Here is an 11,699-nt window from a genome sequence, read left to right on the forward strand (position 1 = left end):
GTAAGTTTATCTATTATATAAAAGATCTGTATAATATTTTAGTATCAAATTTTTAGGTACTACCCAACATACATACATACATATAATTGGTACACAAAAAAAAAAGATTGGTATTGTGTGGGTACATAGTAATCAATATTGTTTCATGTCTGAAAGTTCCATCCTTGACTTCTTCTCCATCTGAATATCTGATACATACTAAATAGTTGTCTTCTCAACAGCATCTTGGGGTTTTCAACATGCTCAATCAAATATTTTCCACGAACTTGAGAATGTCTTTCACAACAACTTGACTTCGCCAGGAAGAATGTATTCTACATTACACCAATAAAGAGCATCATCTTGTTGACTTCTTGATCCTCCAGTAACACAACAAAGCTCAGCTGGCAGATCTTGCTGTTAGTAACTTAGTACTAAGCTCCATGAACTTGTCTGTAATATTCTGAAATCCCTGAGTCTTTTGAGATCTACTTCATTAACACGAAGCAACTCATAAAAACAATGAAAAATCTCAGCTGCCAAATAGACATATAACACGAATGAGATCTGATGAGAGAATTAACAAACTTACAGTTTTAAAATATGTATTGTGGAAGTACAAAAGCAGGAAAAAAGAAAAAGAAAGACATCAGCTCCATAAACATTTGAGAAAACCTTTTTTTTTTTAAAGCAGAGAGATTTACTCATGCTACAAACTTCAACTTCTTAGTCATTAGCTTCCATCCTAAGCAACATAAACTGAACATATATGAAAAAGTTTCTAATATGCCATGAGTATGATGCGTAGTAACTAAGAAAAGAAAATCAGCCACTGACCTCTTAACTACCCTCCTAAGCATCGTTGTCATTGTTAACCTCTGAAAATAAAACTGAACGGCCTCATCTTCACTCCGACCTTCCTCCTTTAAATCGCAACAGATCAATGACTGGTCAGCGACTCAAATAACAGCCAATATATAAACTGACACTCCACTGGCACTTGTTTTACCAGGTAATTGTTGTAGTTTTTCATGTTCTTCAACTTTTGCAACATAAAGTGCCTTCTGAATTAGTGTGAAATGCAAGTATTACAGTTAGTTTAAGAACATGTCAACTGAGATAATAAAACAATTATGAGTATGTGCTGAGAGGAAGTATAGCATTGTCTCCAGTAAACATTCTAACCAGGAAACATTCTAACCTGGTTTTGGATTAAAATTCAACTTCAGTGTGCCTTTAAGATCAAGAGGCTAAGTTACAAAAGAACCTGCAAGGTGAGAAGGAGCCACTCACATCAAGCATCCAAGCAGCAGTATATTTGTTCCTTAGGATGCTCCATCTTGAAAGTCTCACATAACATTACCTTGGGATCACAAAAAAGTACAGCGTTAACATAAAAGAGTTAAGGTATAAAATTTAATGTAAAAACAATTACTGAAAAAAAAGTCTACTCTTCTAATCTTCAGTAAATTTAGAGTAGGCATATGAAAAAAATTTGGACAGCCAAAAAGTTTAATCCTTGTAAACTACTGATCACATTAGGGAGCTCATAAGTCACCTTGATTGCAGAGCTTGATTTGGCTGTCTCAACCTCCTGCTCATAATCCAACGCCACATAGGGAATCTTCTCCTTGATGTCCTCTGTAACAGATTTTAAAACATCTCAGAATCGAACATCTATTAACGCAGTAACATAAAGAAATTCACCAGAATTTTAAAGCAAACAATCATATAACATCTAAGAACCAAAAACATAAAGAAACGATACGCACCGGTGAGATTGCAGCATATTTATACACGTTTTAGCAGCCGAACGGCGCAGGAGAGAGCTTCGTAGTGGGATGGCGATTGAAGACGATTTAAGACCATTAACTCTCGGAGAACCGTTACAGATTCTGGATCGCATCTGCGCCGATCGAAGGTGAGCAAAGAACACGAAGGAGAGCGTAGAGGCTGATTAGGGTTTCAGTAGAAGCTTGTGGTCGTCGGGCCGTATACGAACGCAACATGAAGCCCATCGCCAAGCCCGTAACACTTTAATGAAACGATGCGTTTCTGACGTGTCGCAATAGGAACTCGCGAATTTCTGACGTGGCGTCCTTGTTAGCATACCTGGGAGGGATCCAAAGCTTTCTTTATATATAAAGATGATTTAAAATTTTAATTTAAATTGGATTTTAGACATTATAAAAATTACAGTTTTATAGAAAATTGGATTCTCTTGGTTGGTGAGCGTAATCATGCTTAAATAATTGATGACTGTTCTATTTTTCTTCCAAATTCACTGTCGATTGATTAATCATTTGGTGATGAGTTCCATCTTGTCAAACGTCCTTCCGGCTCCGGAAGATCCTGTTCTCAGTGTACATATATTTCAGTTTAAGGATCTACATTCATCTTACTTTTTTGTTATTGGATCCATTCTGCTATTTTATGAAAGAGTAGATCATTTTTTATTGCAGGTTTTTAATCTTATTTGTATGGTCACAAAACAGGTTATTTTTGCCTGTAGGGATGATCCTTGTCCAGTTAAGTTGAATGTGAGTGCCGGTGCCTATCGAACCGAGGTAACTTTGGTTCCTTTTCTGTCTAAGTTTTATGGATCTTCAGTCTCTATGATAGAGTTATTGTATTAGTCCTCACTGGGGTTATTATATTTATTTTATTGTCTAAAGGAGGGAAAGCCTCTTGTTCTTGAGGTGGTGAGAAAAGCAGAGCAACAGTTAGCAAATGACCTGTAAGTTAGATACTCATTAGTAATATAGAAAGACTTCGATTGTTTCAGGAAAAAAAATTGACGTTCTTAAAATATTTAATTTTACATTTTTCATAAAGTATTTTTGTGTTTTTCTGTACAATTAACATTTCAGTTAAAATGTGATGACTGTGGGTTCATTTGTGAACACATTTGTAAACAAACAATCAAAGCCTATAAAGTTAGAATTTCTCCTATAACTTTCAGATAGTAACTGATTAGCTCATTTTCAAAAAAAAAAAAAGTTTATGATTTTGTTTTTGCTTCAAGGTCTTGTGACAAGGGTTATCTCCCAATTGATGGACTTGCTGATTTTAACAAATTGAGCGCCAAGCTGACCTTAGGTGATGATAGGTAATATATTAGATACTATTATTTTCCCTCAAGTGATTAATGTTTAATCCGAGGTTTGATTGGCTTTTTTCAACTTCTATAAATCCTTTAGGTTATTTTCATTTTACTATAAAGATTGTTTTCGTTTTTTGGGCAGTCATGCAGTGGAAGAGAATAGAGTTGTTACTATCCAGTGTTTGTCTGGTAGACTGGTACTGGTTCTTTGAGAGTCGGAGCTGAGTTTCTAGCAAAACACCACCAACAAGTAAATGTTCCTCACTAGTTTATTTAGTTTTGTTAGTGACCATAAGAATTTGGTAAATGAACATTTTTCCCCTATAACTTTCAGATAGTAACTGATTAGCCATTTTCAAAAAAAAAAAAAAAAGTTTATGATTTTGTTTTGGTTTGTTTTTGCCTCAAGATCTTGTGACAAGGGTTATCTCTCAATTGATGGACTTGCTGATTTTAACAAATTGAGCGCCAAGCTGATCTTAGGTGATGATAGGTAATATATTAGATACTATTATTTTCCCTCAAGTGATTAATGTTTAATCCGAGGTTTGATTGGCTTTTTTCAACTTCTATAAATCCTTTAGGTTATTTTCATTTTGCTATAAAGATTCTTTTCATTTTTTGGGCAGTCATGCAGTGGATGAGAATAGAGTTGTTACTATCCAGTGTTTGTCTGGTACTGGTTCTTTGAGAGTCGGAGCTGAGTTTCTAGCAAAACACCACCAACAAGTAAATGTTCCTCACTAGCTTATTTAGTTTTGTTAATGGCCATAAGAATTTGGTAAACGAACATTTCAGAAGGAAATGTAAAAACCTTAACAAAATTTGCGACAATTTTTATTCTTGAAAAAATTTCTATGTGAATTGTAACATATTTTATCAGGAATTCTTGTAATATTTTCATCATCATAATTGCGTTTATCATTGCTTTCAGCGAGTCGTTTTCGTTCCAAATCCAACTTGGGGGAACCATCCCTTTATTTTCACATTGGCGGGTTTATGTGTAGAGTATTTCCGTTACTATGATCCGCAAACCCGAGGACTGGACTTCGAAGGTTTGTTTTGTTGACGTCCAAACTGATTGTGTTATACAAACAAATGAAACACTCTGTTGTAATGTATAACTTTCGTTAAGTATTATCACGATTGTCAGTTCATAAAAACGAACACATGCTCACACAGATATGACATATCCATACAAAAATATTTGGGTTTATCCGGTAATATTAGAGATTAGTTTCAATAATGAAAAGCAACATGCCTCTTTTTTAATCTTAATTGTCAGGGTTTTGCTAGTGGGAACCTTGACTCAGATGCACAATCGGTGCGTATGTTTGTTGCTGATGGAGGTGAATGTTTGATAGCTCAAAGTTTTGCCAAAAACATGGGTCTTTATGGTGAGCGTATTGGTGCTCTTACCATTGTAAGCAACAAAACTTCTCACTTTCACATGCAAACGTAGATCTTGTCTATATAATTAAATTATTTCAGAAACTGTAAATATAATCTTTGTGGGTCTAATGTGAAGGTATGCACCTCACAAGATGTGGCTAGGAAAGTTCACAGTCAAGTGTTACTTGTTGTTAGACCTATGTATCTTAGCCCACCAATTCATGGAGCATCCATTGTTACCACAATTCTTAAAAACAGGTAGTTGTTATACCTATATATATGCAGGACTAATGAGAATTCTTCTTGTCCTGTGAAATGCTTATTAAATAGTGATTTTTAATTATGTTCAAAATTTCGTGTGTGCATACACATTGGCAGTGATATGTACAAGGACTGGACTATCGAGCTGAAAGGCATGGCTGACCGCATCATAAGCATGCGCCAACAGTTATATGAAGCTATACAAGCTAGAGGTTTGGTTTAATGTTTTTTGTTTTCCTCATAATTTTCGTTAATTTAAATCATTCATAAGTTCTAATTTGTACCATTTTGTTTCTGCAGGTACACCCGGTGATTGGAGTCACATTATCAAACAGATTGGGATGTTTTCTTTTACAGGACTGAATGAGAAGCAAGTTCGCTGGATGGCCAAAGAATATCACATTTATATGACTTATGATGGGTACGTGATATAATTCTTCTCTTCAAATGTTTATATCACAGATAATTATTAGATCAAGAGAAAAAAATCAGGAAAATTCATATTTATATAATATTTCACTTTTTTATACTTAGTTTTCCAAGTACAAACGCAAGCTAACAATTTGTTTTAAAAAACGACAAACTGATTTCAAACATAACAGGCTTAACAGCAAAAGAAAAACAAACAATTGAGTTGAGACCATATTATACTTATTACATACACAAGTGTCACTTGTTCATCTTAACTACATGAGCTAAGATAGTTGTTTAGAAAAATAGAACAAGTGACTATTAACATTCAACTTACTCCTCTGCAACTTAGTAGACAAATGTTTTGTTCATTGTTTGTAACTTTCGATTAATGGAATAAGTGCCTGAAAAATGGGCGTTCTATTAATTTTATTTGTGTATTTAAAAGCTTATCATTTATAATGAGCATGTTTAATGTTTCAGGAGGATAAGCATTGCAAGTCTAAGTTCAAAGACGGTGCCTCAACTCGCTGATGCTATACATGCTGCAGTTACCCGCATTGCCTAATCTAATGATTCTGTTCTTTGTTGTTTCATAAATAATTTGGTTAAAAAACAGAGTTCTTGATTTACATTTCATAAGCGAAAACAAGGAAGCACACTATATTATATATAATTTATTTTTCCTGATGGACTGTTGAACCGAACGAAATGAGGTTTGTGACCTTTAGACATAATGCATACCAGTAACTCATTACTCGTACAGAAACAAGCTCCAGCTTCTTCAGGATGAGATACTAGACTGGACCCCTAAAACGTAATGTCTTGTATCTAAGCTACTCATTATTCAAACATACCACAGACAGGGCAGAGCAAGCAACCAAGTTCTATTAAGTTTGATCCTATCGAGTAACAGAACTATAAATCTGTCTAAAACAATCACTCAAAATAAAACTTGAAAAACAAAAAGTCTGGCTAAGAACCAAATCTAAAGTAAAACAGTAATCATACCAAACCAAGTCTGAGATCTTCTTGTACGGAAAATCTTCTTGTAATGCTCATCACAACACAAAGTTCCACCAATACACAAAATCTAACTCAATGCAACATCAGAATTTAAATAACTTGATTTACCTCACAGTTACTTTAAAGGAAAGAGAATTGATCTACCACTCCTCTTCTCTCCAGGATAAAACAGTTTTAAGATGCCTGCTTTCAGCGGAAACATAGTTGCTCGACATGTTTAAAAAAGCATGTCGAGGAAGCTTTTGTCCAATCTCCCATCCTGTAACATATTAGTGACTAAGCCAAATGTTGAAGCATCTCCAGTAAATCCGCCGCTCCTCATTTCCTTGATGAATTCAGCTGATGCAGCTTTGTCACCATCTTCAAGATGTGCCCTGATTAGCGCATTAGAGGTACGATCATCTGGGAGAGACCCGTCTTGTTTCATTTTTCTCAACAAGGCATATGCTTCATGCTTTAATTTATTATTACACAAGCCTAAGATCATTGTATTGTAGGTTACAACGTCAGGCTTCACTCCTTTGAGACTGAGGCTACAAAACAAATCCCACCCAGCTTCCACTTTGCCAGCTTTAAACATCCCTTCAATGACAGTATTATATGTGACGATATTGAGTTCTGTTGCACGCTTTTGAAGATCCTCAAATATGACCAATGCTTTATCTAGCTTCCCGTTTTTGCAAAATCCATCTAGCAAAATACTGTAGGTCCAAATATCAGGAGGTATACCGCAAGAAACCATTCGTTTGAAAATTTCTTGAGCGTTATCACAATCTCCAACTTGACAGAAACCTTGTATAAGGGTGTTGTAAGTGATGGTGTTGCCAACCAATCCTCTTTGAGAAATCTCGCGAAAGAGTTCCATGCCATTTTCTACTCCCTTGGACTTACAAAATCCTTTTATGAGAGTATTACAAGTCACAACATCTGGTTAACAATCTTTGCTAATCATCAAATCAAACATCTGCTTGGCCTACTCTATGCGATGGTGCATGCAAAACCCATTGATCAATGAATTATATGTGACAATACCAGGATCTATTGACCTTGCAATTATCTCCTCGTACAATTTTTCAGCCTCTAAAATCTTTCCCTGTTTAGCAAAGGCATCTACCAACGCAATGAAAGTAAAAACATTCGGCCTAACTCCTTTGTTCTCCATTTCACTGAATAGGTCGAGTGCATCATCCACATGTTTGTATTTGCAAAGACCATCAATAAGTGTGTTATAGATAACAACATTCACCTCTATTTTCGCATTGTCCATCCACTTGAGGATATATAAAGCCAAATCAATCTCACCTCTCTTACATAATCCATTTACTACAGCACCATAAGTAACCAGGTTCCGTTGACATCCTTTGGCAACCATTCTATCAACTAAAGCAACCATTTCAGAAGCTTTGTCGTTGAGAAAAAGACCATGGATTAGAGTTGTAAATGTGACTGTGTTAGGATGATATCCCATTTCACCATTTGATCAAGCAAAGTTAAAGCCTCAGAGATCCTATTCCCATGACAGTATCCATGAGTAGCGAAGAAAGCGTGACAACATTGGGGTCATATCCCAGTTTCATCATCTTGCCAAGCATACCCAAAGCCAGAGGAAGCTGAGAGGAGGGGCAGAAACAGTTAATCAAAATACTGTCTGTGTAGAGATTATGCTTAACCCTTAGCATCTCCATCTTCTCTCCCAAAGAGATGTCGACATCGTACTCCTGCATCTTCGCGATTGCAGTTAACAGTTTACTGAACTTGATGATGGAAGGGAAAGGACGAGTACCATCTCACTGAACTCCAACTTCATATCCTGAAGAAACCCATCTCTAGTTTTCTCTCTGTAATCATTATTGGAAATGAGCCCAAGCTCACCTTACAACCAAACTTGGTGTGGAGGCCCAAGAGTCCAAAACACCAAAACGACACAGCAGCAAGCTCACCCCTTTCACTCAGTAGCTGCGCACAAGACAAAGCCAGTCAAGCGACAAACCGAAACGTTGAGCTGGCGTCCGTAAAAGCAAAAGAAGTCCTGGCTACAGCTCATACAATCACAACGGCTAATAGATTCCAAGTCCTAAATGATGAGCTGTCTGAGACATCTTATCCTAGTCTCATTTCTATATAAAGCAATGCAATAAGATAAGAACTGTAAGATAGATTAATAACAAAAGAAAGTTTACCTCTTCACCTCTATTGAGTCTCTGCTTTCATGGTATCATAGAGCCATGGATCTTGAGCCCTACAAGACACCATCTCTAAACGTGGTGCACTGCATCACTGTCAAACTCACTGACCAAAACTTTGCTTTCTGGAAACGTCAGTTCCACTCTTTTCTCAGTGGACAGCGTCTTTATGGCTTTGTCGCTGGAACCATTCCACAACCCCCTCCGACCATCATGGCCCCATCCATTACCGGCGCTACCACTCCCATTCCTAACCCAGACCATCAATCCTGGTTTCAGTCAGACCAAGTAGTCCAGTCATAGCTTCTTGGCTCCTTATCAGAGCAGCTCCTCAGTGTCGTCATCGACTGGACAACGTCATGTGAAGTTTGGCAAACCGTTGAGAAGCATTTCAACAGACCAACAAACTCCCGGATGTTTGAACTGCAAAACAAGCTCCAGACTGTCACAAAAGCAGGAAAAACCATGGAAATCTACCTACAAGATGTCAAGAATCTAAGCGACCAGCTGGCGTCTATAGGAAATCATGTTTCCAAAACTATGAAGATCTTCTCTGCCCTCAGAGGTTTAGGAAGAGACTACGAGCCTATCAAGACGACTATTGAAAATACAATGGATAACGTACCCTCTCCAACGTTTGAGGACGTTAAGCCCAAGCTAATCAGCTTCGATGATCGTCTTCAGAGCTACACCAAAACCAACGATGTTTCACCTCACCTAGCCTTCGCTTCTGGCCAAACAGATCAAGCAAATGCTTACTATGTCTCGAGAGGTAGAGGAAACAGAGGAAGATATGGAGGTTACCGTGGTCGTGGCTCCTCCTACTCCACTCGTGGACGAGGATTCCACCAACAGATCTCCTCCTCCAGAAGTTCTGATTCTGAAAATCGTGGTGTCTGCCAGATTTGTGGGAAGCCAGGTCATCCTGCCCTCAGATGTTGGAACCGGTTTGATCACAGCTATCAACATGAAGATATACCGTGTGCACTGGCTGCAATGAGGATTACAGATGTTACTGATGCAGCAGGCATAGAATGGTATTCAGACAATGGAGCTACAGCACACGTCACCAACTCACCGCAACAACTGCAACAATGTCAGCCATACTACGGATCTAACACAGTTATGGTTGGTGACAGCAACTTTCTTCCCATCCCCCATACCGGCTATTTCTCGATAGCAACAACCTCAGGTAAACTACCTCTCACTGACGTTCTTGTATGTCCTGGTATTGCCAAATCCTTGCTTTCAGTTTCCAAAGCTACAAAATATTATCCGTGTTCCTTTAAATTTGATGATAATGGGGTACGTGTTAAGGGCAAGCAAACAAAGAGGTTGCTGATAAAGGGAAGAAACATTAATGGTCTTTACCTGCTGGAACCGGGAACCTCAGCTTGCGCCTTGATCTCCTCTAGACAACGTTCAGCACCGGATGATGTTTGGCATAGGTGGCTGGGGAATTCTAACTCTCAAGTTCTTGAGCAACTATCAGCATTAAAATTGATCTCAATAAGTCGAAGTACCAAGAAGATCTGTGAGGCATGTCAGCTTGGGAAAAGTAGTAGATTACCGTTTTCAGCTTCTAGTTTTTCTGCATCAAGACCTCTTGAACGTGTTCACTGTGATCTATGTCCTGCACCAATCATGTCTGGTCAGGGTTTCAGATACTATGTAATCTTCATTGATCAATGGTCAAGATTTAGTTGGTTCTATCCTTTAAAGAATAAATCAGGCTTCTAAGCTATCTTCTACAAATTTCAAAGTCTAGTAGAAAACCAGTCGAGATGCAAGATAGGTACCTTTCAGTGTGATGGTGGCGCAGAGTTCATGAGCTCCAGGTTCCTGACCCATCTCCAACAAAACGGCATTGCTCAACATGTCTCGTGCCCTCACACCCCTCAGGAAAACGGAACAGCTGAGAGGAAACACATACGTGTCACTGAATTGGCACTCTCAATGCTGTTTGACAGTAAGCTTCCACAAATATACTGGGTTGAGGCATTCTTCACAGAGAACTACATCATTAATCTACTGCCCTCATCCTCTCTGGCAACACAAGATGTGAGCCCTTATCAGAAACTACAAGGGAAAGCTCCAGAGTACTCTGCTTTCAGAGCTTTTGGCTGTGCTTGCTATCCAACCTTAAGAGACTATTCAGTCAACAAATTTGATCCAAGATCCTTACCATGCGTGTTCTTGAGGTACAATGCGTTCTACAAAGGATACATATGCCTTTTTCCTCCCACTGGACGAGTGTACATCTCTCGTCATGTCATCTTTGATGAAAACTGCTATCCGTTTGCTGACAAGTACAAACATCTTCAGCAGCAAGCTACGACTCCTCTGATGACTGCTTGGCATAAGAGTTTTTCCCCTTCACAACCTGCAGCATCAGAAAATGCTCAAACAACTCAGTCCTCTGATACTCAGCAACAGAACATCACAGCTGAGCAAGTCTTACCTCTATTCACTGAACAAGACTTTCCGCCGTTGGGAACGTCAGTAGGCACCTCGTTGACAACTAGTTTGTCTGCTGCCCCTGATTCAACCATGCGGCTCCAACTGTTACTCATACCACTGGAGCCTCACGTTCACAGCAGCTCAGAGACAACTCTGTTATCACTGAATCAGCTCCAGCGCCTGCAAGTGAACCACAAGCTACATCAGCGTCCAGTCATCCTATGATTACAAGATCCAAAGCTGGGATACAAAAACCCAACCCACGCTACATTCTCATGACTTCTAAGGTTGCATACCCAGAGCCCAAGACAGTCACATAAGCGTTGAAAGACAAACGATGGCATGAGCCTATGACTGAAGAAATAGACAACTGTCATGAAACAGGCACGTGGGATATAGTACCATATGAAGAAGGAATGCATGTGCTAGGATGCAGATGGGTGTTCAGAACCAAACTAAATGCTGATGGAACACTACTGAAAAGAAGACCAAGACTAGTAGCAAAAGGATATGAGCAATCAGAAGGAATATATTACCTTGATACCTTCAGTCCAGTTGTCAGAACAGCCACAATTCAAGCCGTTCTCCACACTGCTACAGTCCTACAATGGGACATAAGGCAGTTTGATGTTAAATACACCTTTCTCCATGGTGATCTACATGAAACGGTATATATGAGACAACCTGCCGGATTTGTGGACAAAGACCGTCCTGATCATGTCTGTCTTCTCCGCAAAGCTATCTACGGTCTCAAGCAAGCTCCCAGGGCCTGGTTTGACAAGTTCAGCACCTTCCTGCTCGATTTTGGCTTCATCTGCAGTCTCCATGATCTCTCCATGTTTGTCTGCATCAAGGGAAACAACATCATCATTCTCTTAATCTAT

The 11,699-nt window shown here is 38.6% G+C and overlaps 2 protein-coding genes, 1 long non-coding RNA gene and 1 pseudogene across 7 annotated transcripts; 2 read left to right on the forward strand and 2 right to left on the reverse strand.

The window, feature by feature from the left end:
* Positions 1-11: 11 nt before the first annotated feature.
* Positions 12-1,991, reverse strand: LOC106341540. Of its 5 annotated transcripts, none has more exons than XR_001269675.1 (6): positions 1,752-1,991; positions 1,538-1,620; positions 989-1,342; positions 817-902; positions 655-724; positions 12-515 (listed from the first exon to the last, which is right to left on the reverse strand). It is a non-coding gene; the product is annotated as an uncharacterized LOC106341540 (long non-coding RNA). The 5 variants fall into 5 exon arrangements; XR_001269672.1 differs by having other exon boundaries at positions 12-467; positions 572-724; XR_001269673.1 differs by having other exon boundaries at positions 655-738.
* A 297-nt stretch (positions 1,992-2,288) lies between these two features.
* LOC106338421 (aspartate aminotransferase, cytoplasmic isozyme 2-like) lies at positions 2,289-5,714 on the forward strand. The gene is made up of 11 exons (XM_013777401.1): positions 2,289-2,342; positions 2,475-2,546; positions 2,655-2,716; positions 3,005-3,088; positions 3,712-3,811; positions 4,017-4,137; positions 4,336-4,505; positions 4,611-4,732; positions 4,853-4,947; positions 5,036-5,156; positions 5,630-5,714. The coding sequence occupies exons 1-11, from the start codon at positions 2,289-2,291 to the stop codon at positions 5,712-5,714; spliced, it is 1,086 nt and encodes a 361-aa protein (XP_013632855.1).
* A 578-nt stretch (positions 5,715-6,292) lies between these two features.
* On the reverse strand, positions 6,293-8,439 carry LOC106337764 (annotated as a pseudogene).
* Positions 8,440-8,744: 305 nt separating this feature from the next.
* On the forward strand, positions 8,745-10,069 carry LOC106337765. The gene is made up of 2 exons (XM_013776888.1): positions 8,745-9,547; positions 9,673-10,069. Exons 1-2 carry the CDS (start codon positions 8,770-8,772, stop codon positions 9,714-9,716), a joined length of 822 nt encoding a protein of 273 aa, XP_013632342.1. The 5' UTR covers positions 8,745-8,769; the 3' UTR covers positions 9,717-10,069.
* Positions 10,070-11,699: the final 1,630 nt, after the last annotated feature.

The sequence above is a fragment of the Brassica oleracea genome, chromosome C4 (genome assembly GCF_000695525.1).
Source record: "Brassica oleracea var. oleracea cultivar TO1000 chromosome C4, BOL, whole genome shotgun sequence".
Taxonomy (NCBI): domain Eukaryota; kingdom Viridiplantae; phylum Streptophyta; class Magnoliopsida; order Brassicales; family Brassicaceae; genus Brassica; species Brassica oleracea.

Coding starts and splice junctions, on each gene's coding strand:
- LOC106338421 (XM_013777401.1), top strand. CDS start 2,289: ATGAGTTCCATCTTGTCAAACGTCCTTCCGGCTCCGGAAGATCCTGTT. Junction 2,343..2,474: donor CGGAAGATCCTGTTCTCAGT/GTACATATATTT, acceptor GTCACAAAACAG/GTTATTTTTGCCTGTAGGGA. Junction 4,506..4,610: donor GTATTGGTGCTCTTACCATT/GTAAGCAACAAA, acceptor TCTAATGTGAAG/GTATGCACCTCACAAGATGT.
- LOC106337765 (XM_013776888.1), top strand. CDS start 8,770: ATGTTTGAACTGCAAAACAAGCTCCAGACTGTCACAAAAGCAGGAAAA. Junction 9,548..9,672: donor CTCGATAGCAACAACCTCAG/GTAAACTACCTC, acceptor GTACGTGTTAAG/GGCAAGCAAACAAAGAGGTT.